Source organism: Cnephaeus nilssonii (genome assembly GCF_951640355.1).
Source record: "Cnephaeus nilssonii genome assembly, chromosome: X".
Classification (NCBI taxonomy): Eukaryota; Metazoa; Chordata; class Mammalia; order Chiroptera; family Vespertilionidae; genus Cnephaeus; species Cnephaeus nilssonii.
In genome coordinates this window covers 124,905,360-124,932,550 of record NC_137071.1, presented here as the reverse complement: position 1 = coordinate 124,932,550, position 27,191 = coordinate 124,905,360, and the positions used below count along the sequence as shown (strand labels likewise).

The window sequence follows — 27,191 nt, the reverse complement described above, 5'->3', positions numbered from 1 at the left end:
ATATATTTTTCTTAAAAAAGAAAGTTGGGGAAAGCCCGTGACTGTGGCCTTCAGAGGAGCGTGAATAGAAGTTGCTAAGGAACCGAGGAAGGACTTAGGAAGAAAGTCCATTTGTGTTTCTGTTCACGGAGGGACACTGCTCCCTGGCCACTGAGGAACAACTGTGCCCCAGGAGCTGCCTGGACCTCCAGGTGCCAGAAGACAGTGCCAGCCGGTGGAAAGGGCTGTGGGGCCTTTTTTCTCTGCTCCCGTGTTTTTTCCAACCCCGAGGGGCGGGGGAGAGGCAGGCCGGCTGTGCACGGCCCTCCACTGCCCTCTGCCGGCCGCAGAAACCGGGGCGCCCATCTCGAGGGGGAAAAGCCGTGTTTTCCGCCCAGTGGCTGGTGGAGCCAGAGGGGCCGGGCCTAGGAAGGCTGACCGGGTGGCCCTGAGGATCGCGTAATGGAGGGAACGCGGGAAAACTAGGGGAAGGGGCCCTCGGAACCCTAAACTCGGAGAGACCGTGGAACCGGCGCACGGGAATGACCTCAGAACAGCCGGTCCTGCGCGCTCATTGGCGGGTTCTGGGCATGCGCGTTGGTGCGCAGCGAGGTTTCTGCCCGCTTCTCTGCCAGCACCTGCTGGAGGTTTGGTCTGGATCCTGCCCCAACTATCAGCTGAGGCCAGGGGCCGGCGTTTTGATATGCCTGTGGCCCGACGGCCCTGGCCGCTGCTCTGCCCACCAGCAGACGGGTACCAGTCCCCGGCCAGCGCCCTCCCCCTCGCCTCGGCTTGTGAACACACTGGTCTCCTGGGGCTCTCAGTCCGCTCAGACCTCACTCCTCGGAGCCCCCTGGGACCTCGGGGCACAGGAGCCCAGCAGACAACCCGGAGCCCCGCCGCCCTTCAGAAGGTGCTCCCGCTGCCCAGCCGAGCATCCCCTGCCCAAGGTCATGCCCGGGTTCAGGAAGCTCAGGGCCCTCCATGATGTCCTTTTCCAGCCTTCCCCCCTCTCACCACTTCCACACCTTCCCCTGGAGGTCTAGCGCCCTCTCTTCCTCTGATGCATCCGCTTAGACAGCCCTGACCCTCCCTGGTGCCTCCAGTGTAGAGTCCACAGCCTCCTCCGCCTTCCACCAGGCCTCTTCTCACCCAGCCCACCCCAGGTATATATTCTGCTCCAGAACAGCTCTCTGGCTCCCTTCACCGCCCTTCCCACTCTCCTTTGTGCCCCAATAGGGACACAGCCCTGCTTGTACCTGAGCACCTGAGCTTTGATGAGAAAAATCTAAACCTTACTGAACTGTTTATCTGAACTGCATAACCAGCGGGCATTGCCTCTCACTTCCCTCTCATTCTACCTACACCACCACCTCCCTCACTAGCAGTCCTGCTCCATCCCAGTGACCTCCCCTTCGACTGCCTGCCGCACACAGGTGCAATGAGGTCGAGCTTCTCCGTGCTTCCCAAAGTCCATGGACCTGTTTGTTCTGTGACTCTGTCCGCTTCCCCTGAGCATACAGCTCCGGAGTGCAGCCAGCCCACCTGTGCTCGGGGACCATGCCTCACACCTGCTCAGGGACTTTGCTCTTGCGCTTATGAGTCGTCTCCTAAAGTGTCACCCGCTCTTTGTTCCCAGGACCGTCCCACAACAAATGGGGGAGCCCAACCTCTGTCCCACATGTCATGTTGCAGCTATTCATTTCAAAGCCAAACTGCTTCAACTTCTCCTGAGACCGTTTGCTCCTCCACCCCCTTCAATACGACTTATTTTGCCCATCACTCCACTGCAACCGGTCTACTCAAGGCCACCACTAATTTTCATATTTTCTGACCCACAATCACGTTTCCATACTCACCTCAGCAAACTCATCAGTCGGTCATATTGGTCACATGTGACCACTGCATTCTTTGTCCCTCTGTTGTGTTTAGTATTTTTGAGGGGAGGGGTTATGTGCCCACGGTGCTCACATTGTCTGGGACAAGGCAGACATTGCACAGTATGCCCACTGACTGAGCAGAGCATGTGAAATCTTCAGTCAACATGAAAGACAAGCCCCAGAAGGGAGTGTCCATTGCGGTCCCAGGAGTACGGCCCACAGAAGCAGAGACGGGGGAAGTAACACAGCTCAGACAAGGGGGTGAGTCAAGACGCACAGACAGGCTCCACGTAAATGGACCTTGAAGGTGTTGTGCTCAGAGAAATAAGTCAGTCAGAGAAAGACAACTGCCTTGGACTGCACTCACATACGGAATCAAAAGCACAACACACATGGAAAAGCAAAACAGAAACAGACTCACAGACACAGAGAACAAGACGGATGGCTGCCAAGGAGAGGCGGGGGGGTGGGACTGGGTGAAGAAGGGAAGGGACTGAGAAGTACAAACACAGTCATGGGGCTATACTGTACAGCACAGGGATTATAGTTCATAATGTTGTAAAAAGTGTGTGTGGTGCCAGGAAGGTGCTGGGAATTCGGGAGAACACTTTGTCAAGTATATGATTGTCTAACCCCTAGGCCAGTGGTCGGCAAACTCATTAGTCGACAGAGCCAAATATCAACAGTACAACGATTGAAATTTCTTTGGAGAGTCAAATTTTTTAAACTTAAACTTCTTCTAACGCCACTTCTTCAAAATAGACTCTCCCAGGCCGTGGTATTTTGTGGAAGAGCCACACTCAAGGGGCCAAAGAGCCGCATGTGGCTCGTGAGCCGCAGTTTGCCGACCATGCTGCTAGGCGGCACACCTGATACTAATACAAAGTGACACTGAATGTAAGCTGTCAGGGAAAAGTAAATGGAAAGAGGTGTCCTCCCCACAGAGACCCCGTGGGGCACTGTGAGGCACAGCGGTGCATCCTAGTTCCCCTTCCCGCATCATCACAGACTCACAAGCACACAGGCCCCTTCCCCATGGGAAGGAACGGAGATGTGGGGTGGAGCTCTGAGAGCGAGCATTCTCAGTGGGTCACTGAGCATCTGTACACACGGACCACGCGCATGTTGCGTCTCAGCTCAGCTAGCAGGTTAGAAGCCAGGGCAGGGTCCTTTTCTCCCCTCACATCCCCGTTCAGAAGGCGGGCCTGCGATGAAGACCAGCACAGTCTGCCCGCATACATAGACCAAAGTGCCGGTGCCCTCAGCCCAGCACCTGGGAATCTGGGATGTCAGCACGCCTGCCCCACGGGCTGCCCCTGTGCCCACCGTCCAGTCGGTCCCTGAGAGACGAGACCGGGGGCCTTGCCTCCTCCTGCCTTTGACCAGGACAGCGTTTAGCCTGCCATAAACGGATCCCTAAAACCGATCACAGCAAGAGGACAGGCCCGCACAGACTCACCGAGGGCAGGAGCTGATGAGGGGTGCCACCGAGGGCAGCGGGGTCTCCTGCAGCCGTCCCGGCCTCCACAGGCCACGCTGGGCTCCTTCTCCTTGAACCGCACGGGCATCACTTCAAGGCGGCGTCCTGGAGCTGGGCTGCAGAAGCCGGTGTCCGGAGCCAGAGAAGGGAGCCTGGGGAAGGTGCAGACAGTCAGCCCTCTTGTGAGGAGAAGGCGCTGTTTTCCTCCTCACTTCTCGGAGGGTGAATCGTGCCCGTGTCCTCTCTGAGCTGAGGCCCACGGGAGTACGGCCGCAGAAGCAGACACGGGGATGTATCGCCAGAGCTGCGGACAGACCCAGAGCATCTCCCAGGACGTCCTGCCCAGCCCGCTGTCCTCGGAGAATCTATTCTTCAAGGGGGACCCTGCCCCCGTGTCCTACACACCCGGCCCTGAGCTCAGGCCCTGCCTTTTGTCCAGGGAGAGCAGCCACCAAACCCTCCTAGTGACAGGCAGGTCTCAGGGCTCCACTTCTGGGAAACCCCAGTGCCCCCCACCCCCCGGAGTGTGTTTTTCACAGAGGAGAGCCCACGGAATCATGCACAACCACCGAGTAAATGTCAGAAACTGTGTGCACTGCAGCAGGCTTCCTGTCCACGGGACCATGTGACTTGGGAAGCATTACACTCCCTTCCCCTCCTTCGGTTCTTGCAGCTCAGAAAACCATTCCCTCTACCCCCTTCTTCTTAAGGGGACAGAAGGGGTCTGAGGCCATAGAGTCTCTCAGGTGGAAACCAGGGACGAGTCCCAAAGAAGCCACTGGGGTCCTGTAGTCTCTACCTGGTGGCTGAAAGGGCCCATTTGTAGGAAGGGCTTGGTTCTTCCATGTTCAGTCGTGGCCCGCCCCATCCCGTCCTCATCCTTTGCTGTCCCAGCTCTTCCTACCCGCCCTCCCCTCCCAAACGGGGTGAAGGAGCCTTGGAAACACACGGGCTCCAGCACAGAGACCTTGAGTTCTCAGGGTGCCCGGCTGTGGCCAGGTCGCATGGCAGACATCTCAGGGACTGGACCCTGCCCCTCACCCGAGAGCAGCTGCCTCAGTTACCTCATGGTGGCCTGGGACCTGTGGCCTCAGTCAGATACTGCAGACTCGAGTCTTGTTTCTCTCTGCACTTCTGACCACCCACCATGCCCGCTGTGGAGGTCTGTGAGGAGATGGCACCCCACCTCCGCAGGGACCAGACTCACAGGGAGCTCTTCTCTGCTGCCCCGGGGCCCAGCCCCTCGGTTCCTCGTCTCAGGGACCCTAGAGCACAGCCTCATCACCAGCAGGTAGGAGAGACCGAGGCCGGTCTCATGCACAGGCCTTAGATTGACAGACGCTTTAAATCATCCGCGTCGTCCAGGACTCAGACAGGGCAACCCTGTCCTAGCTCTCCTGGCTCCCTGGGCCTCTATGGTCCTGAAACAAGGAATGTCTTTGAGAAGACCTTTAGTCTGAATTTGGTGGCCATTCAGTGCCCATGACGCCAGCTCCTGCCATCACCCCACCCCCAAGCCCTTGACCCCCTGCCCTCATCACAGGACGGCTGTGTGGACCTCCAGTATAACTCACCTTCCCTCTTATGCACCTTTGCCCAAACTGTCCAGTTCTTTCCCCTTTCTGCGTTAACACAGGCTTGTTCTCCCTGATGCCACTGATGGCAGCCTTTTCACTCAGAAGCTGCTGTAACTCCCCCCACAGAGCTCCATGGGCCACAGCGGTAAGACCGGGAGCAGGAGTGAGCTTGGGTGTCTTCCAGCAGACCCAGTGCTGCATGAAACCCCTGCTGTGCATCCTCACCTTAACACATCCCCCCGAGGCACATCCAGTGTCTCCTTGCCACTGTCACCCATGCACCGGCCTCAGGGTCCTCAGGGCCCTGGTACCTGCATCCTGTGATCTCGCCTCTTGTTATGGGGGACACACCCTCAAAGCGCATCCCCTCAATGCACCCACCTCTGCCTCTAAGGCCCACGTCTTGGTTCCCTGAAGCCAAGCTTCTTGGGAGTGTAGACTCCAGGAGCCGTTTGTTTGCTCATCTCTCGATCCTCCTCGGCGTCCCCCACCAGGGAGTCTGCCCTTGCTAATTTCTCCCAGGCGCTCCATGTCGCCAAACAACGTACCCAATGCTGCCTTGGACACAGTCGACACTTTCCATCATCACAGCGCTCTCCTTTCTCATCATCCTCCCCCCACCCCGATTTGTTTTCATCCTTACCCCCTCGAGTGCCGACGGCCTGTTGCATCACCAAGCCTACCTGAGCCATCTCCGCGGGACCGAGACGTGTGGGCATCTGCTCTCAGATGTCGCCCAAGCCCTGCCATTCAACAGGTGGCCCCAAACCGATGTTCCCTGTCTCACGGGCGGCACTGCCATGTACCCGTGTCCTTAAACCACAGTCCTAGGATCGCCGCCAGGTGTGACCCACTACCCCAGGCCTCCCCCGGCCCTGCTCTGGAAACGGCTAAACCAGGGTCCTCATGTTCCCACAGGGGTGTGCAAATGCCCCCGCGAGGGCTCCCTCTTCCCAGTCTCGGATGGGACTCTGTCCTGGTCTGGCCGGGCCCTACAGGAAGTCCAAGGAGAACCTGCACCTGTAGCGTTCCCGACACACTGAGACGCTCACCTTCTACAAGAACTCAGACACTGTTTGACCTCCAGGGGTCAGGACGCAGCAGCAGTGCCCACCGCGGCTGGAGGAGACGGTGTGCCGCGGAAGTGTCCATGGCTGTGCCTGGAACAGGCTTGGCTCACCTTCCGTTTTCAGCACCATCGTCTGACCTATTTGATCTGTCCCGGAGAGCACGCATGAACGTGAAGACATAAGGACAATAAAACGTGACAGTGCCACTCGGCGATGTCAGGAGAAGCCTGCCAGCTGGTCCTGCCGCATGGACGGGCAAAACCTCAGCTTGTGGTCGGTCATTCCCACAGAACCCCTGTGCTCCGCCCCAGGACGTCCTCTGTACACGGTCTCACAAACTGTTAAAGCAACTAAGCTGAAGGGATGGTGACAGGGAATAAAACGCAGTACATTACATCCTCGGGCTACGTCGGAGATCCGCTCCTACGGCGTGAGGTAACACGATTGTCGCCGTAAGTCGGAACCCACCTACATAAGCACCTACGTCACTCACGTGGAGCACAGACACAGCAGTAATGAGGTGAAACAGTAAAAAAATTAATAGAAAGGTAATTCCTGACCTTTACTGGTGGCAAATAAATAATAAAAACCATAAAGCACATATGTACATATGTCGAAATGATGGAACTTTCTTTTTTTAATAAATAGAGGCCCAGTGCATGGAAATTCACGCACTGTGTGTGTGTGTGGGGTCCCTCAGCCCGGCCTGCCCCCTCTCACAGTCTGGGAGACATCAGGGGCGGGAGGCGACCCCCCATCACACCTCTGCTGCTGCCACTGCCGGCAGCGCAAGCCTCGGCCGGCCCTGGGAAGCTGGGCAGCCGCCATCTGAGCCTTGCCTGTGCCTTGGGAGGCCCTAGGAGGCTGGGGGGCTGAGGGGACTGGGGGACTCCGGAGGTAGGCGTGTGGAGCAGTGCACCTGGCACGCCGGTGGGGCTGTGGGGGCTGGGCGCTGCCATATTGTGGCTGTGGCTGCCATCTCTGAGGGCGTGGCAGTCAATTAGAATATGCCATCCTCATTGGCTGTGGCTGCCACGATCTTTGAGGGTGGGTCAGCAATTAGCATATTCCCTCCTTATTGGTTGTGGGCACCCCCATCCTTGAGGGCAGGGTAGTCAATTAGCATATTCCCTCCTTATTGGCTGCGGGCACCGCCCTGTTTGCGATGGCATGAGGGTCAATTAGCACATTCCCCATTTATTTGATAAGATGCGAGATGCCGACGTAACCACGGAACGACGCAGGTTGAGTCCCACTTAACCCGAGGACTGCCTGTACGTTTGCTTAGCGAATGCAAGGTTGTAACCTCACAGTTTTGGTCAGCACCACAGTACAATGCCGGCTTTAGCACACATTTACCTGGACGGCGTCATGCCGAGGGAGCAGTGGGCCAGCGAACCAGGTCATGAGGAGCACCACTTTCTTCGGAAGGAAGAGTCTCCATTTCCAGGCCGAGGCTTCCTCGGGAAGGATGGCTCTGTCTCCACAGCAGCAATCTGGGCTTCCACGGGAGAGGGGCCACTAATGCTCCTGCAGGGGCCACATCCCAGCCCTACTGGCTCAGCCTCGGGGCGTGGGGGGTGGGGGGGCAGCACCTGGCCTTTTATTTATTTATTTTTGAGCTATATACGGTCAGTAATTTTCTTTATTGTTTAACGTGTTACAAACAGAGGCTCCGGGCAGGGGAGGCACCGCTGTGGTGGGGAAGCCGAAGCGCCCAGCGCCTCCCCTGTCCTGGTTTCAAATCCGACCCTGACGTTGCAGCCACGCTGGCTACCTGGGTGTGGTGTGTCCTGACTTCTGAGAGCTGTCCATGCACGCTGACTTTACCCCACACTCGCACACGGAACAACTGCTGGGACTGAGGAGGGTGCTATGCCAGGCCCTGCCCTGGCTGCCCCACACCAGGCGGGCGGAGCAGGGAGAAGGCCGGCTGGCGGGAAGGCATTGCGGTTCTGTGGTTTGGTGCCGGCTCTGCTGCCCATCGCCAGCTCGGTGAAGCTCCCCGCTCTGTGCGCCTTCCTGTGACCAAGGCTGAAGCTACAGCCCGGTGGTTGCCAGGGAAACGGAAGCCGGGCCCGCGGGAGGCGTGAAGACTAGGAAAGCCCGGAGTGGACTTTCAGACGCGGGGTGGAGGATGGGAGCCGCCCTGGGCTGGAACTGTGGGCTGACCATTACGTCCCCTGCAGGGCGCCTGCGCAGGGACACGCAGCCACACACGGGGTCACGGGCAGGCTGCACACTCACCAGCTCTCCTCCAGGCTCTGGACAGCGCCGCCCCCTGGTGGGGCATCGAGGGCACTGCAGGAGCAGGGGTGTGGACCAGAACACAGGACACGGAGGAGGCAGGGGGTCCTTGTTGTCCTGAAAGCAATGGCTCCCCTCGGCCTCCGTGGCGGGGACATGCGCAGCGCATCTGTAACCACCTTTGGGGGGGGGGGGGGGGTGACTGACAGTTAGTTAGTGTGCAGTGCAGGGACTCGTGGGCCATGTGAGGGCTGTGCCCCCCTCACCTCGCTCCGGCTGCAGAACTTCCCCCGCCCCACAGAGATCCGTGCTCCTGGGCGCAGTCCGCCTCCCTGACCACCTCCGGCCCGGCCCGCTGCCCTCTAATCTCCGCCTCCAGATCGACCATTTCTGGGCACTTGAAAACACTGGCTCATGTGTGACGTCACCCCGCTCTCCCCCCGCGTTTCCCTGCCTCCTGGTGCCTCTGAGGTCTGGCCTAGCACTTGACACGCGGGCGTGTCTGCACATCCCTGGCCTCTGGCCTCCGTCTGTCATTGGGACCGTCCGCCGTCTCACAGGTGGCCCCGGGTCTCCTGCTGTGCCCCACCCGTGGGTGTGCGGACAAGGCCTCTAGGTGTGGACAGAAGGGGGTGTCCGCTGACCCCCCGTTACCCCTGCTGCCCCTTCCCTGTGCGCCCCCATGCAGAAAGGCCAGCCGGGAGCGCCACCCTCCGCCAGCCCCATGCCACCTCCCTCAACCCTGGTCCTTCCAGCCCGCGCGTCTCCTGCCCTCCAAGCCTCACAGCGCCCACGAGGCGCTCTCCGCCACCGACGGGGTGTCACATCTCTCTCCCTGAGAAAAGGCTCACTGCCCAGGGCAGGGACTGGCTCTGCCATTCCGCCCCCTCCCCTGCCCACGGCCAGCCGAGCATGCAGGGCGGGGCACGGGGAGATGGCAACCTGCACGAGGGCACACGGTGATGCGGTCGGCAGGACTGACCTGACGTGGCTGCCCGAGCGAGGCCATCCCTTTCTGAGCTCTGCCAGCTGGGCACGGGCCCCGCCTTCTCCGTAGCCTGCCCTCCCACCTCAGCCCCCCGGACGGGAATCTTGCTGCAGGATGGGCCTGTGGGGACGGAGGAAGTCAGCTGACAAACGGCAGCGTGGGGCACACTGTGTACCCCTAGGAAAGAATCCATGACAGTGAAAAGCCACGTTGGCCCGGCTCGCCACCCCCCAGATGGCCGGGCTGAAGGCAGCCTGTTGCTTCAGGAGGGCCAAGCCCTGCTGCATGACCGTCTCCCCCGGGGCCGGGAGACCAGCCGGCCGGGCCCGGGGGCCCCACGCTCGCTGCTGCGATCAGAGCTTCGGGATCTAATGAACGTACCTGTCCTCAAGCCACTTCTGTCTGCAGACCGGATGTGTGTGCACAGCACGGCTCTGGGCCCACCTGAAAGCACACGGACAGAAGGCAGAATTCAACTTCACTTCAGCCGAGCAGGGTCACTTCCTCGTTAGGATCAGGTTCAGGGGCAGGGGTAGAGTTAATCATTCATGCCTCCTGACATAAAATGCATGCTGCCCAAATCCCGACGCTTAGTACCTCAGTGACGTGCTGGCTCCGTTGCAGCGGGCAGGAAGCCGCTGTTCCCCTGCACCCACCCACCGGGGCTCCAGGCAACAAGGCATGGCCCGGAGCCTGAGGCCAGGGCGCCAGCACCCACCCGCAGGGCCCTCCTGTGGGCACGCTGTCTGCTCCAGCTCTCCCTGCACAGCAGGCCTCTCTTCCTTCGGCTCTTCCCAGGGGATCCAAGGCTGCTGCTGCTGCAGGGCCGCCAACAGTGCCGGGCCCTGTCCTCTGGCCCCTCGCCCCCTCCCTCCCCAATCTGCTCCTCTAGATAAACTGGATCTGCTGCTCTGGGACTTCAATGTGGTGGTCGCAGGCCTGACCAAGATCCAGCCAGTATGGGTGAAGAAATCTCAGTTCTAAAGTTCGCTTCCTTTAACTCGTAGCTTCATTGGGTCCCAGGAGGAAGTTATCCATATCAGAACTACTCCTAGGGCAGTGGTCGGCAAACTGCGGCTCGCAAGCCACATGCGGCTGGAGAGCCCCAAATTGCCGCTCTGTTGACTAATGAGTTTGCCGACCACTGGGATAGGGGCTTAATCACAAGGAACAACAGCAGCCTCTAATTATTGGAATTGAGAGTCTAGGTCAGTGGTCGGCAAACTCGTTAGTCAACAGAGCCAAACATCAACAGGACAACGATTGAAATTTCTTTTGAGAGCCAAATTTTTTAAACTTAAACTTCTTCTAACGCCACTTCTTCAACATAGACTCGCCCAGGCTGTGGTATTTTGTGGTAGAGCCACAGTCAAGGGGCCAAAGAGCCGCATGTGGCTCGCGAGCCGCAGTTTGCCAACCACTGTCCTAGGGGGAATGCCACTCAGTGGCAGGGAGCAGGGAACATTTCCCTGCATGTGGGTCCCATTCATAATGGCGCACACAAAGACCCATGGTGAACCCGCACGTTCCAATCCCACATCCCCTTTCCACACTTCCTTTTCACTGTGTCTTTTATCATTGAAGTATTGCACGTGGCCCCCTTTTCCCCCCATGGACCCCTCCCCACTCCTGCCGCTCCCCAGGCCTTCACCCCACTATTGTCTGTGTCCATGGTTTATGCGTATTTTCATGTAAGTTCTTTGATCTCTCCCCCCTCCTTCCCTCCGAGGATCCGTAGTCTGTTCCATGCTTCCATGTCTCTGGATCTATTTGGGGTGTCAGTTTATTTTGTTCATTAGATTCCACATATGAGTGAGATCTTGTGATACTTGTCTTTCTCTGACTTACTTATTTCCCTCAGTGTGATACTCTCCAGGTCCCTCCATGCTGTCTCAAAGGGTAAGAGACCCTTCCTTTTACAGCTGCATAGTATTCCACGGTGTAGATGCACCACAGTTTTCTAATCCACTCATCTGCTGGTGGGCACTTGGCCTGTTTCCATGTCTTAGCTATGGTGAATTGTGCTGCTCTGAACATAGGGGTGCATATATTCTGTCTGATTGGTGTTTTGGATTCTTAGGATATATTCATAGAAGTGGGATCACTGGGTCTAATACCAGTTCCGTTTTTAATTTTTTGAGGAAACTCCACCGTTTTCTGTAGTACTTGTACCTGGGTTCCCGTTTCTCCACATCCTCACCAGCACTTGTTGTTCGTTGGTTATTGATGGCAGCCAATTTGGCAGGTTGAGGTGGTACCTCACTGTCGTTTTAGGTTACATCTCTCTGACGATTAGTGATGCTGAGCATTTTTGCATGTGTCTCTCGGCCATTTCTATGGTCTCTTTGGAGGAGTGTCTATTTAGGTGCTCTTCCCATTTTTTGATTGTTTTTGTCTTCCTTTTGTTGAATTGTATGAGAACTTTATATATTTCGGAAACTGGCCCCTTATCAGAAGTATCATTGGCAAATATGTTCTCCCATACGTGTTCCCATGTGATTTTGATCCCGGTTTCTTTTGCTGTGCAGGAGCTTTTTATTTAGATGCAGTCAGTCCCATTTGTTTGTGTTTTTTTTTCCTGTGTTTTTCTTGCCCTAGGGGTTGTATCAGTGAAAATATTGCTAAGTGGAATGTCTGATAGGATTGCGGCCTATCGAGACCAGTTTGGCTCAGTGGATAGAGCGTCGGCCTGCGGACTCAAGGGTCCCGGGTTCGATTCCGGTCAAGGGCATGTACCTTGGTTGCGGGCACATCCCCAGTGGGGGGTGTGCAGGAGGCAGCTGATCTATGTTTCTCTCTCATCGATGTTTCTAGCTCTCTATCCCTCTCTCTTCCTCTCTGTAAAAAATCAATAAAATAAAAATAAAAAAAAGGATTGCGGCCTATGCTTTCTTCAAGGATTTTTATGGTTTCCCGTCTTACATTTAAGTGCTCTATCCATTTTGAGTGTACTCTTGTGTATGTGTAAGTTGGTGGTCTAGTTTATTATTTTTTGCACGTACCTGTCCAGTTTTCCCCTCACCATTTATTTGAGAGATTCGCGAGACCAATCTCGTACTGGCACACGTGCCTGCGAGCACGCACAGGGCTGCAGCTTGGAGGCCGTCGATGCAATGGCACAACACGCCTGGGCATGGCCAGGGCCTTCGCACTGCAGACCCTTTCTGTCGCAGGAGAGCTGCGTAGGGAGAGACAGAGTCCAGGCGTGAGGTGACTGCTGCATCCCGGAGCCCTGACACAGGAGCTGAGCACCACGCCGCGCAGCCTCCCGGCCTCCGAATGCTGCGGGCGGTCCCCTTCCTGGCAGAAGGCCAGGACCTTCCTGGGATCCGAGCAGCCCTCATGCTGAAAGGGTTTCAGCCACAAACTGGTTGAGTGAATCCTCCGACCATTGCTTACGGTTCGGCCCCCAAAAGGAAGCCTGCCCGGCTTCCGTCAGTTGAGGTGCGATGGTCAGTTGGCCCCCAAAAGGAACCCCGCCCGGCATCCGTCAGTTGAGGTGTGATGGTCAGTTGGCCCCCAAAAGGAACCCCGCCCGGCATCCGTCAGGTGAGGTGCGATGGTCAGTTGTCCTTCAACCGCCGTTCGAGGAGCTTCTGGAACGTTCTTTTGCTCTCCTGCCGCCCCTCCAGGTCGAGCTTGTCCTCTCCCGGCTGCTGTCGAGCAGCCCTTCTGGCAGACTGGGGCCCAGGCTGAGCCTCAAGCCCGCAAGGCCCTGCGGGAGGCTTTCCCAGGAGGAAGCAAGTGGGGCCCCCTCCCTCTCTGCAGGCAGCCCACCAACACCCGCCCCGGGATCTGGCAGTGCCCACATTCACACCTAAATCGAATCCGATCTCCACCACCTGAGGAAGAGGCTCTGGCTTCCCTCTGAGCCCGAGAAGTGGCCGCGGGAGCCACGTGTCTCCACCTCAGGGGCCCGAGGAATGCTTTCTTGCTCTGAGGGGATGCTGACCCTCCCCACGGCCCCTTTGCAGGGTTTCCTCCCCTCGATGCTGCTGCTGGAGCAGCCCCTCTGGTAGGCGGGCAGGGCAGGTGGTGCCAGGACTGGGGCTCCCTGCACTGAGGCCCCCCGTTGGCAGTTCTGAGAGGAGGGAGGAGAGGCTGCCGAGACTTCCCGTGAAGGCTCTTCTGAGGCCATCGGGGAAGATGCAGGCATCAACGCCGAGCTGCGTCCTGGAGTGGATCCAGGAAGGCCTGGTCCCTGCTCCCAGCTCCAGGCGGCCCTTGGGTCTGGAGTGGAAGGCGAAGAAGGTTCTCCAAGAGCCCGATGAAGCCAGACTGCACCACATGGTGGTAGAAGAAGAAAGCAAGCCAGCACTGTTCATCTTCCTTCTGTCCCCAGGTTTCCAAGCTGTACAGTGGGGAGAATAATGAGCCCTACCCCCGGATCCTTCTGCGTGTTACCCGGGACAATACACCTCAACACCTCCCAACACTGATGGCTCCCGTGCAGGGTTTTAGAAAAGCGGTCCAGTAACGCATCCAGATAGGACCTGGAATGCACAATGACGGGCCATGGAAATGCCCTGCTGAACTCTTACAACTGTTCCAGCCATAATTTTACAGCAATCATGTGTGACTAACAGGAGTCCTTCTCATAAGCACCCCCAGACTTTCAAAAAGTAGACTTTTACTCGTTCTAAGCATTTGCACCACGCTGACACACCCTTGTATTTAAAAAAATAGACTTTTATTGATTTCAGAGGAAGGGAGAGGGAGAGAGAGAAACTTCAATGATAAGAGAAAATCATGGATCAGCTGCCTCCTGCATGCCCTCCTCCCACTGGGGATCAAGCCCACAATGCAGGCATGTGCCCTGACAGGGTCGTGACCTCCTGGTTCATAGGTCGATGTTCAATGCTTGATCTATGCCGGCCAGGCCTGACATACCCTTTTAATGTTAACCTTCATCCTAATTGGTTGTTTGTACAGTCAGTAGGTTGCTCAAGACTATGGAAATAAAAATTTACTGTAGCATAAATTTATGTTAGTAAAAATAAGAACAGAAATTAATGGAATTTCTAACAGAAAGAATAAACCCAGTTACATCAGAACTGGTTCTCTGAAAGGATTAATAAACCTCTAGTAGATGAGAGAGAAACAAGTTACCAGTAGGAGGGATGAAAGGGTGGTTTTCCACCGGACCCAGCAAATAGAAAGGGGCAATATGGTATCGCTACATCCAACTCTACAGATACAAATGCAACAACCTAGAGCGAGTGACTCATTTACGCAAAACCCGTAAACTACGAAAACTCTCCCGGGTGAAATAGTGTGCGCAGTCCAACGTCTTTTATAGAAATCTAAGCAGCAGTTAAAGTCCTTTGGAAAAAATCCAGAGAGTGAGTACCAGCCACAAGCAATGCATATTTTTCAAATGGCACATCATTCCGAATAGTGTGAAGCCATCTCTCGCCATCCAGTCCACATCCCACCCCACGGTGACACGTCCCTTTGTCCAGGGTGCCCATGCCGTACGCACGACCACCGCCCGCTGGTCACTTGGCAACCGACTCAGTTACCAGATGGACAGTTGGGGCCGCCCACGGCTGGCTGAAGTAGCTGCTATGTTACCGCCAACGAGTGTCTCCGCTGCACTAACGGAGAACGCAGGCACAGATGCGGTAACGAATGTGCGCAGTGTCCCCCAGCGGGACGTGGGGAGCCACGGGCCTGGGGGCGTTGGGCGAAGCTCACTGTGTTCTGGGTTCATTCCATCAAGGCTCAGACCCCATGGCCACGCAACGGATTTCGCTTCACAGCCAACGGAACACAGACGGACTTTAGAACATGGGACTGCACAGCCCATAGACAGCTGAGTGCGTCGGAAATCCTTTAGGCGGGAGCTGGACAGGACGGAACCAGGACCCTTTGTGGAGGTGCCGCTCGGAGAGCCTCCTCAGTGCAGCCAACAGCACGGCAGCCGCGGGCCTGGGTGTCCTGCCCTGGGCTTGGGCATCGGAGAAGGCCCGGGCGGCGGTCGCTTCTCCACCCTCACAACGGACAGGGAAGCCTGGCAGCAGGAACAAGACGTTGCCCCGTCCCACTGGTTCCCAGACGAGCTGTCCACATAGGTGGGAACCCAGGAACTTGAAAATGCGCCCCCCCCCCCGATCCACAGCAGGGACGCCCACGGCAGTGGCCACCACAGTGCCCTAGAAATGGCGAGGTTTACTCTGCCAGGAAGCTCTCGGGACATTATCAAACCCTCTGGTAGCCGGCCGGTCTCTCATGGACTGACTCTTTCCCGTGAGAACACGGTCGGAGACCAAGCGGAAGCCTCAGAGGCAGAGAACACCATGAACACGAGAGCCCACGGCAGGGCGGGGACCTCATCCCAACCCCCCTGGCCTTCCTCCCGAAGGAAGGAGCACTTGATGTCCAACCCATTCTCCCCATGGCCGGTGGATGGAGGTGGGCACAGGAGGTGACAGGTTACACCCCAGACTGGCACCGGCTTTTCTCCGGGACCAGGTAAGACCCAGGAAGTGAGAGAGGGGACCATTATCCCCACCCTCTCAGCCTCTGGTCCTTTCCCGCACCCAACTCCACTCCCGCAGCCCAGAGCAACCGGAACTTGGGCAAATGTCCTCCCTTCCCCTGTGAGACACTCACCTGGCCTGAGGAGACCCTCTCTCCCTCTCCTGCTTTCAGCTGTCCTGTCCCCGATCTGAGCTGCCGTCCCAAATCCCACAGCTTTCTCCAGCAGCTGAGGGGCCAGCTTGGTCCCTTCCTTCCGTGTCCTCGCCGGGAGAGGGCTGGTTCTCACAGAGCAGGCCCGGTTCCAGGAGCCACGAGCCACGACTGACACAGAGCCACCCTGGGCATCCACGTCCCATGGCAGAGGTACACACTCGTTCTCTCTCTCTCTCTCTCTCTCTCTCTCTCTCTCTCTCTCTCTCTCTCTCTCTCTCACACACACACGGTCTTATCCAACCATAAAATAGAAGAAAATCATGCTTTTTGCTTTTTGCAACTATAGGTGGACTTTGACGGGACTATGCTGAGTGGAAGTAAGTCAGACAGGGAAAGACAAATACTCCTGTGCATATGTGGAAACTAAAAAACCAACCTCATAGAAATATAGATTAGAACGGTGTTTGTCAAGGCCTGGGGAAAACATACCAATTTCCAGGTATAAGATGAGGAAGTCATGGGGATCTGATGTACCCCATGATGACTATAATTAGCAACACTGTGTTATATATTGAAAGTAGCTAAGAGACTCGATCTTAAATGTTATGATCACACACTCAAAATGGTATTTATGTGAGGGGATGGAGATGTTAACACACCTTATTGTGGTCATCATTTCATGATATAAATGTGTATCAAATCATCACGCTGTACACTCTAAACTTACACATGTTACATGTTAATATCTCAAGGCTGAAAAAAATAAAATTGTCCCACCCTGTCAAGTGGGCATCCCTTCCAGCTATCTGTGTGCCCTCTGACATCTCCCATCATTCCCTGACCTTACCCTGACTATTGGCACCACACGTTGAGCCAGATTCTTCCATCCTTTCCGTCCCGCAGCGCGGGCACCCATCACTTAGTGGAGAAGCGTATTTGGAAGCCAGGACCTGGGGGCTAGGGGTACTGCTAGAATGTTGCTGTGACCGACAGGACTGGAATGTACGTACGTACACAATCGCACACACACATATGCATCATATCTCTCACCCCTTCCACCCATACGTGTGCACACACGCTGAACACGGTGAGGTCACATGGAGGCCTCTGACTGCAGCACAGCACCGCCGACTGGCTCTGTTTGCTTCCTCCTCCCATTGGGAACTCCCCTTCTAAATCCGAGTCATGGCTCCCATTGCCCCCGTACATTCCCGAGGTGATGGGTCCCGATGTACATGAGCCAGCCCTTCCCCACAGAGAGCCCTCCTCACACGCTGACGGCGCTGAAGCATCCGTGCTCTTGACCTCCTCCACCCCCAGCACCGCATCCCGGAGCCAGCTGGCCTTCCAGCACCCAGCCCTGAGGGCCATCCTCCTTGCCGCCTGGGCTCTGTCACCCCCTGCAGCCTGTGCCCCAGTGTGGATGCCTCCTCCCCGTGCTGGGGTCTGGCCTCCCACGTTGCTTTCCCTGCTCTGGCACAAAAGGGAAGGGACGTGGCACAAAGGGGAGGGGAGGGAAAAGGTGAACACAGCTTAGGGCCATCAGTTACTCAAGGTGAATCGGGCCCAGGCATGGCAGCACTGGGAAGCCCCTGTCTTTTTTCTCACTGGCCTCCAGCTGCCCTTTCCCGCCCCTCTCCTCCGTCATCCATAACTTCCTCCCCTCCCCCGAGCTGAAAAAGGTTGTCCTGGGCGTGATTCCTGCACTATCATTCGCATCGGCCGCTCGGCTGACCTTCGGAGTGGATGGTGTCCTCCCTGACTCTCCGACGCTCAAGCCCTCTGCCTCTCAAGCTGGACTTGAATGTTTCACTCCTCTTTTAGCAATTTCAGGCGTGAGCAGGAGAGCACGCTCACCGCCACTTCTTGGAGCCTCAGGTCCTTCGTCTGGAAGATGAGCGTGACCCCGACCCCCTCACGGGCTGGAGGAGGAACAGATCACACACCAGGCACCTCCCCTGAGCGCCGTGTGTCAAACCCAGCCATGCGGGCTTGACCAGCGTCACGGGACTCCTCGACCTGTAGGAACACGCCGCGTGCATTTCCCCCTCAGCACTGCTGCACTTGCTGTTCCTTGTGCCTGGCATGCTTTTCCCTCAGGCCATCTACGGCCTCTCCCTCACTTCCTCCCAGTCTCTGCTCCATCAGCAGCACCTCTCCAGGGAGACCTTCCCCGACCACCCCGAATAAAATGCTCTTCCCCCTCACCTGGCCTTATCTTTCTCCTTAACACTTCTCATCTCACAGATGTTCCAGATTTCCTGACCAACTCCATGAAATCAGAGACTTTGCCAATTATTTCTCCCTTGTACCCCCAACTCCTAGAACAGTGCTTGGGCACATAGGCGGGGCTCTGAAGACGGACTGCGACCCGGGCTCCTGACCCACATCACTAAGATGGGCAGTACTCTCTGGTATGGGCACTGGCCTCATCGTATGGATTACGATCCATATGGAGGCTCAGGAGACAAGGGACTTGCCCAAGGACACGCAGCCAGGACTCGGGGCTCCAGGGTTTGGAATCATACCTGCCAGGTTCCAACACCCTCAGTTCCTGGACGGACAGCTCACAACCAAAAAGAACAAAGATTGTACCAGAGCCTGCAACCCAGGCATGTGCCCTTGACCAGAATTGAACCTCGGACCCTTCAGGCTGCAGGCCAACGCTTTATCCACTGAGCCAAACCAGCTAGGGCTTCTTCCTTTTTTAAGAGAGCTAAGAAGGAGGGGAGCGAGAAAACCATCAATTTGTTGTTTCTCTTGTTTATGTATTCAGTGGTTGATTCTTGTATGTGCCCTGATGGGGTCGAACATGCAATTTTGGTGTATTGAGACACCAACTGAGCTACCAGGCCAGGGCCTTTTTTCACATAACATACAATTAACCATAATAAGGTATACTATTTAGTGGCATTTAGCACATTCACAGTGTTCCCAACCATTACCCTCATCATTGATGTTTTCTTTCCTCCCTTTCCCTTCCTTTCTGAAATTAATAAAAACATTTTTAAATTATAAAACAATAAATGGAATCATACAATAAAAAAAGATTGTACCAGAGCCAGAGACTCACATACCCAGAGACACCAAATACAGCTCACTGAACACAACCCACAGCGGATTCCAGAACTCTGTCCAAGAGATCACAGCTGGAGGCACAGACTCCCCCAAGAGCAGAGACCGTGCCCACTGAGACAGTCCGTCCCGGAAGACCAAAGTCCTCGGCCCCGGAAGCTACACTGCCGACCCTGCACGTCCCAGACTAGAGACAGACTCCCAAAGCACGCAGACACCCCCTTAATACAAGGGCGGCACAAGCTGAAGGACAGAAGTCAAACAACGCAGAAACACCACATGACCTTAAGGTAGTGTCCCAGACAGACCAGAGAACCACAGCTGGACACAGGCCCCCAAACAGCTCAGGGACTGTGCACCTTAAGGTGAAACCTCCCCACCCACAACCAGTTCAGAGACGCCCCAACTGGGGGCCCCGAGCCACACACTGCAGGGAGACCTCCCACCCTGGGGCCGCACCCCCCACACAGATCTCACTCCCGGGCACCAATGGCCAAGGCTCAGGAAACGCACACCCGGTGTACAGGCTCACAAGGCCTAGCAGAGCTCAGCCCAGGGCGCACACCGTCCCCCCAGACAGCCCTTCACTCTCCGTCCCCAAAGGCTCGGAGAGAGCACCGCCCGCAGACAGCCAGCCCCTGGGAAGTGTCCCGCAGCGATGCCGTCCCCCAAGGCCTGGCACTTCACGCCCGGGCAGAGAGAGACACAAGCTGCTCAGGGGCCCCTCCCCGGTCCTCAGTCGGGGCACCCGCGGGACTGAGGCTGCGCTGCCCAAGGCGCCCCACCGGCTGGTGACGGAGCGGAGGCGAAGCGAGGCCGCGGGGGCTCCCGTGGAGACAGCCCGTCACCTGCTCGCCCAGCGCCGGCCTCTGGCGCCGGTCCCCGCGCTGACCGCTGACCGGGCGGCCGCGTAGGCCGAGCGAGGACCGTCAGGCGGTGCGCGTCCAGCTCGCGGGGCCGGTCTACCTCTGGACAGCACGTCCCGCGCGCACGCCTCACCCTCAGCTCCGGCGCTGCGACCCCCTCGCTGCCCGGACGGACGGGCGGACGGACGGACGGCCAGCGGACCCGGGCAGCGAGGAAGGAGGCCCAGACCAGGGCTCCCGCTGCAGCCAGGCCGCGCCCTGGAAGGGCTTCAAGCCTCGGCGGGCGGAGGCCAATCACCGCCCAGCACGGCCCGGCCCGCCCTCCGCCGCTGGGAAGCAATCTCTCACCCAGTGGCCGGCCCGGCTGGACGTGCGGGTGTCAGACCCGGGGGTGGAGCTCGGGAGGAGAAAACGAGGGGCGCAGCCTCAGTCAGGTCGCTCCCAGAGTGGCCCGTCCGTCCGGCCTCTGAGCCCGTGCGGGCACCGCCCAGGAGGGAACGCTCCCCTCTCGCGCGCCCCTTGGTGGTGGGAACCGGGAAAGCTCCTCGATGCAGAAGCCCGTGGACCGCTCTAGGCTGGGCAGGGTCAGGATGGGAACCCACAGGCCGCTGCAGTCTTGGGCTCTTCCAGAAGTCTTGCGGAACTGAAATTTACCTCCCGCACTGGGCAATAGCACAGCAGGGGGCGGGGCCAGCGTCTCCTGTGAGCTGGGCATGGAGAGGGCTTGTGCCTCCCCGGGTAATGCAGAACAGAGGGGGGGGGGCGGGAAGGAAAGGGGGGCTGGCGCAGCCAAAGTCCCCCAAGGGACAGGGGAGCTAGAGCTCCTGACTGGGGCCAGAAGCCTGGTGTGGGGCAGGCCTCGTCCTTAACTGTCAGTAATAGGTGAGGCGGACAGCAGGGCCGCAGGACCGCAGGACAGCAGGATCTTTGGTTTTGTTAGGGAAGGGGCCATCTCCCAGGGTCCCCAAGGACACTGTATTAGTGAGGTAGGACACAGGCTTTGTCACCATCTTGTCACCCCTGAGCATGTTTCCTAGAAGAATCCTTGGCATGTCTAGCTATGCCTCTTGCCACAACTCTGCATTTATTTGGTCATTCTCTCATTCATTTGTTCACCAAAGGAGAGGCTCAGGCTCAATCGAGGACAGAAAGCATGTGTTTGAGCAGAAAGAGTTGCCACCCCGCAGATGCAGATCTAGGTAGCGACCCAAACTGCACTCTGAAAAGAACAAAGAAAGTTGGGGTTTACAAAGCAAACCGCACAAAGTGTAATTCTTTCATGCAAATGAACCCTAGCTGGCTAGGTGAGCAGGGATTGCTTCGTCACAATATGCCCATGAAGAAGGCACAAACTACAAGAAGGAGGTAGAGCCCTTGTGTGTTCTTACCGCAGTTGTTCAGCATCGGGTTAGCACCTTCATAGCAGCTCTGAGAACTGAGGCCCAGGCTGTGCATGGACCCGCTTCCCTATTAGGCTCCGACTCTATTTTAAGTGGCTTTCTTAGCAATGCTCATTCCGTGTCATTTGTTTTCCATCTTCACATTCATTCTCTCCAGCTTCTGTCAGGCACTATAATGGGAGTTAGGAATAGAGCTGTGAGGAAAGAGAAAGAACCTGACCCCCGCCCCCCCCCCCCCCCCCGCCCCCCGGAGCTGACATTCCTTTGGAACAGAAAGCAGAAAAATGCAAGCAATTTGTCAGGTGTTGTTAATGGCTACGATGAAAATTAAATGGGAGGGGAGCATTTCTAGAGAGCGTGGTCCAGGAAAGTTTTTCTAAGATCGTGACATTTGAGCTAAAACCTAGAGGAGAGCATCCCAGACGGAGGTAAGAGCCAGTGGGAAAGTGGGAGTGGAACTCAGGCTCAGGTGTATGCGGAAGGAACAGTGTGGGGGCTGGTGTGGCTGGGACCGCATGATAAAGGGAGAGGTAGAAGTTGAGGTCAGAGAGGTGATGGGGACAGGACACGTAGGGCCTTCTGGGCCATGTGCGGACTTGGACGGACTCTGAGTGAGCCATGGGAGGATTTCTAGCAGAGAAGACCCACGCCCCTTTCAGAGGCCAGTGACTCAGGTCACTGATGTATGGGGAGGAGCTCCCAGTTTGTTCCAAGGAAGAACCCCAGCCCCAGCCCCTTTCAGCTGAACACATCTTCCCCGGATGGCCCTCGAGGTCACAGGGCCCCTTCACCCATAGGTGTCACATGTCTCCCCACAGGGTCTACAGGCTGCACCCAGGAACACGGAGCCTCAAATCTCAGCTCAGAGCTGCTGTGTGGGCAGTGACAGGGAGCCTTTGATCCGTCCACTGTGTGGGTGAGAGGCCTGGGGTACTGCAGTCCCCACTGTCTGCAGTCACCACCATGTCCTTGTAAGGAGGGCAGGTTCAGTCCAGGGATGGGGGCTCTGAGGCTGAGCGGTTCTGAGAGTGGCCGATTCCTGGGATTGGCCATGGTTTGGCCAACCCTGCCCTCCTCTGGTCCTGGCGAGTTTTGCATCCTGCCCCACAGCTGCAGTCGGCCGGGGGGGGGGGGGGGGGACCGCCCAGAGCGGGCTTGGATTCCTATCCTTCCTGGTCCCACGGCCAACCCCTTGTCCTGGCCGTGGGCTCCCCTTTTATTCAAATCTGAAGTAGATGAAGGTGGTTGAAATGGGAGGGGAGCGCCCCCCCCCCCGGGGAAGTCAGGAAAAGGGTGTCGCATATGGCCCGTACTGGGGGCTGGGGCACCAGGACAGAATTATCCCCACTTCTGTCAAAGGTTTTGTTAAAAATGAATGCAGCTACAGTGGGCTGTAGAATAATTTCAAGTAGCCTAATATACATTGATATTGCTGAAGGGAGGTGGACAAAAAAATATTTACAGAGTCCTGACTGGTGTGGCTCAGTTGGTTGGGCATCATTTGTTGCACTAAAAGGTTGTTGGTTGATTCCTGGTCAGGGCACATGCCCTGCTTGTGAGCTCCATCCCAGGTAGGGGGTGTGCAGGAGGCAGCCCATCGATGTTTCACTCTCACATTGATGTTTCTCTCTCTCTCCCTTCCTCTCTCTCTAAAAATCAATAAGCTCTTTAAAATATTGACAGAAATTCTTTTTCAAATTTAATGCAAACCGTAAACCCACATGCATGAAGCTCAGTGATTCCCAAGCACAAAAAACGAAACCAAGGCTCATTAAAATGAAAATGTTTAAAAGCTGCAAACACACACACACACACACACACACACACACACACACACACAGAAAAATTTAAAAGCAGCCAAAGCGGAGGCCGGGGGAGGACTCATTATGTAAGGTGGAACAAAGATAAAATGTAACAGAAACAATGGGAACTAGAAAACAGTGAAGCAGCATCATTAATGTGCAAGAAAAGAATTGTCAAACAAAAATTGAAAACTGATATGAAATAATTTTCAATAATGAAGTTTTAGAAATACAAAGGCTCAAAGAATTCATCAGCAAACCTGCATGATAAAAAAATGGTTTTCAAAGTCCTTAAGACAGAATGAAAATGATATCAGATGGAAATTAGGACTTGTACCAAGAAAGAAAAAGCACCAGAAATGATAAACATGTGTGTAAATATAAACCATCCTATTTATGTTTTATTGAATTTATTGAGGTGACATTGGTTAATGAAATTATATAGGTTTCAGGCGTACAGTTCTAGAATACATCACCTGTATACTGTATTGTGTGTTCACCACCCCAAGTCAAGTCTCCTTACGTCACCATTTATCCCCCTTTACTCTTTTCTACCTCCCCACATCCCCTCTTCCCTCTGGTGATCACCATGCTGTTTGTGTCTGAGTTATTGGGGTGGTTGTTGTGTTTCATTTTATTTTGCTTAATCCATTCACCTTTTCACACAGTCTTCCAACCTCCCTCCCCTCTGACAGCTGCCAGTCTGTTCTCTCTATCTCTGAGTCTATTTTGTTTGTTAGTTTATTTTTATTCATTCGATTCCACATATAAGTGAAATCAGATAGTACTTGTCTTTCTCTGACTGGCTTATTTCACTTAGCATAATGTTCTCTAGGTCCATCCATGTTGTCACAAAAGATAAGATTTTCTTCTTTAAAAATTGACAGTACTTTAAGCCTAAAATAATTATATATTGTGGGGTTAATAACATACATAAAAGTAAAATGTATGCCAACAAAAGCAAAAAAGCTGGAAAAAGTAAAATGGAATTATACAGTTTAAAATTCTTATACTCTAGCCCTGCCCATCGTGGCTCAGTGATTAGTCAGCCTGCACACCAGAGGGCGGAGAGTTAGATTCCCGGTCAAGGGCATGTACCTGGGAACCTGGCCCCCAGGTGGGGCATGTGTGGGAGGCAGCCAGCCAGTCGATGTGTCTCTGTCACATCAATGTTTCTCTATCTATCTCTCACTTTCTCTCTCTTTCTCTCCTCCCCCTCCTCTTCCTTTCTCTCTCCCCTCCCCTCCCTTCCACTCTCTCTAAAATCAACAGAAAAATGTCCTCACTCTTTAGGTGAGGATAAAATAAAATAAAATTCATATGCTTTATTCAAAGTGGTATAATATTACTTAAAATATATTGTGATAATTTGTAGACATGTGTTATATATAAATCAAATAAAAGGAATAAAAAACATTCTTTAGTTTTATTGAGGTATAACCGATAAATGAAATTGTAGTGTATTTAAAGTACACAATGTTATGATTTGACATAAATGTACATGGTAAAAGTGACCCCACCATGTCATCCAGCACCTCACATCTTAACCTTGTTTTTTGCGAGAATATTTAAATCCCACTCTCTTAACAAATTCAATTATAGATCCTTAGACTTTATTCACCTCATAACTGAAAGTTTATACCCTTTCACCAGCCTCTCCCATTTTCCCCCACTCCAGCCCCACTTCTTGGCAACCACCATTCTACTCTCTGATTTTAGGTTCCACATAAAGTGATGCCACGCATAATGCCCTCCAAGTTCATCCATGTTGTCACAAATGGCAGAACTTCCTTTTTAAGGCTGAATATTTCAGTGTGTGTGTGTGTGTATGCATATACATCACATTTCCCATTTCCTTTATTCATTCATCTTTTGACACACACTTAAATTGTTTCAATACCTTGACCATTGTGAATAATGCTGCAATGAACATAGGAGTACAGATATCTCTACAAGATAGTGATTTCATTTCCTTTGGATATATATGCAGAAATGGGATTGCTGAATGATATAATAGTTCTGTTGTTGATTTCTTTAGGAATCTCCATGCTGTTTTCCATAGTGGCTGTATCAGTTTATATTCCCATCAACAATGTACAAGGATGTTGCCTTCTCTACATTCTCTCTAGCATTTGTTACATATATATAACAATAGTCATCCTAATAGGAGTGAGGTAATATCTCATTATGGTTTTGATTTGCATTTCCCTGATGATTAGTGATGTTGAACATCTTTGAAAAATCTACAGCTAGCATCATATTCTATGGAAGAAAGACTGAATGCTTTCTCTTTATGATTAACCATACAGTAAGAATGTCTAACCCCACTGCTCTTCAACAATGTACTAGAGGTTCTAACCCTTTCACTATGGTAAGAAAAAGAAATAAAGGGTATCCAGATTGCAAAGGAATAAGTAAATGCTGTCTTTTTCACATATATCTTTATTTTCTATAGAAAATTCTAAAAAATCTATAAAAATCCTACCAAATAAGTATAGCAAGCTTACAAAATAAAAGTCTATATTCAAAGTCAACTTCATTTCTATATACTAGCAATTAGAATTTGAAAAATTACCACTTGTAATAGTATCACAACATACAAACTATTTAGAGATAAATTTGACAACCACTGAGCAACACTAGCTGGGCAAGTTGCCAATAATTTTTGTGCACTTCTGTGTGTTCTATACTTGAGTAAAGAAAAACTAAATTAAGATAGTTAACCATTGAAAAAAAGCAAGGAAGTACAGGCATACCTCAGATATATTGTGGGTTCTGTTCCAGACCACCACATAAAGTGAATATGGTAATAAAGTGACTCACACAAATTTTTAGTTTTCTAGTGCATATAAGTTATGGCTACACTATATTGTCATCTATTAAGTGTGCAATAGCATTATGTTTAAAGAGGCAATCTTCGTTTTAAAATATTTTATTGCTAAAAAAAATGCTAACCATCATCTGAGCTTTCAGCTAGTCATGATCTTTTTGATCATGGTGGAGGGTTTTACCTTCAATTTGTAAAAAATCTGCAAAGCACAATAAAGCAAAGCTCAATAAAATAAGGTGTGCCTGTAAATATCATAAAATTCAGTGTGATAGGGAGCTATGATTAGTAAAAGTCACCTAAGGTCTTATAGGGTGCTAATAATGTTCTATTTCTTAATCTATGTGGTGGTTATACCAATGTTTATAATTGTTCCTCTTGACTTGGTGTGGTGAACACACAATACAATGAGGTATTATAGAATTGTACACCTGAAACCTATATAATTTTATTAACCAATGTCACCCCAATTCAATAAAAAGGTTAAAAAAAAACAAATTATAATTATTCTTGAAAAGTGAATATATGTACTAGAGACCCAGTGCATGAATTTGTGCATGGGTGGGGTCCCTAGGCCTGACTGGTGATCAGGGCCAATCGGGGCCTGCTGGCTGGGGCGGGGGATGGTGGGGAGGGACTGCTGGAGGTTGGCCAGCTGGGGAGAGGGATGGAGTGCAGGAGGTTGGCCACCAGCCCCCCAAGGAGGGAGCTGGCCCTCAGCCCACCTGGGAAAGGGGCCATGTCCGCCGCCACCCCTCCCCCCCGCCGCCAGTTCCCTGTCCTAGCCCAGGGCCCGAAGGCTCCAGTGGGATTGGGAGAGGAGGTGATGGTCACCAGGCCAGGCACAGAAGGAATGGATGCTGGATGCTGACTCCACATCGGCACCCTGCCACCGCGTGGTTTCCTGCTTCCCCCCCTCCTCCTTCCCTCTCATAGTGACTGGTCGACTGGACGTTCTGGTCGTTCTGGTCATTCAGTCGTAAAGGTCGCTTAGACTTTTATATATATAGATATTCTATTTTACCATTAAAATGTTTTTATAAGTACATATACTTCAGTACATATTTGTAAAGAAAATAGTACAAAAGCAAAGTGCAATAGGGTATCTGCAGTTCATTATCTTTTGTGTAAGAAAGAAGTAGAAATTAAAAATATTTATGTTCATTTGTGCAATAAGAAACACAGTATGGGTAAACTAGAAATGGGTGAGATTTACTACCAACAGAGGATGGGGGGAAAAGGTTTAGAGAATGAGAATGGGGTATAGGGGGTGGGCGAGTGACACTTCTCTGGGTATAATTTTTATATAGTTTTGACTTTTAAAATCATGTTGATGTTTTACATAATCAATCAACAAGGATGGA

At 53.8% G+C, this 27,191-nt stretch overlaps 2 protein-coding genes across 8 annotated transcripts in view; both read right to left on the bottom strand.

Moving 5' to 3' along the window:
* LOC307095655 (uncharacterized protein) overlaps positions 1–20,263 on the bottom strand; it is a gene marked incomplete at its 3' end in the record, with an annotated part of 46,854 nt that extends 26,591 nt beyond the window's left edge. For 2 of the 7 annotated variants that reach the window (XM_079765057.1, XM_079765059.1), the window contains exons 1-5: positions 19,932–20,058; positions 9,216–9,665; positions 8,234–8,412; positions 7,346–7,516; positions 3,319–3,491 (exon numbers count right to left, since the gene is read on the bottom strand). In XM_079765057.1, coding sequence (XP_079621183.1) covers positions 3,319–3,491; positions 7,346–7,359 — 187 coding nt within the window. In that variant the 5' untranslated portion in view covers positions 7,360–7,516; positions 8,234–8,412; positions 9,216–9,665; positions 19,932–20,058. The other 5 variants (XM_079765058.1, XR_013813213.1, XR_013813214.1 and 2 more) reach the window with 5 other exon arrangements.
* FAM156A (family with sequence similarity 156 member A) lies at positions 12,796–14,350 on the bottom strand (the record flags this gene model as incomplete). The annotated part of the gene is given in 4 exon segments (XM_079765634.1): positions 12,796–13,016; positions 13,019–13,174; positions 13,177–13,308; positions 13,311–14,350. Coding segments are annotated over 4 exon segments (576 nt in total). The 5' UTR covers positions 13,378–14,350.
* Positions 20,264–27,191: the final 6,928 nt, after the last annotated feature.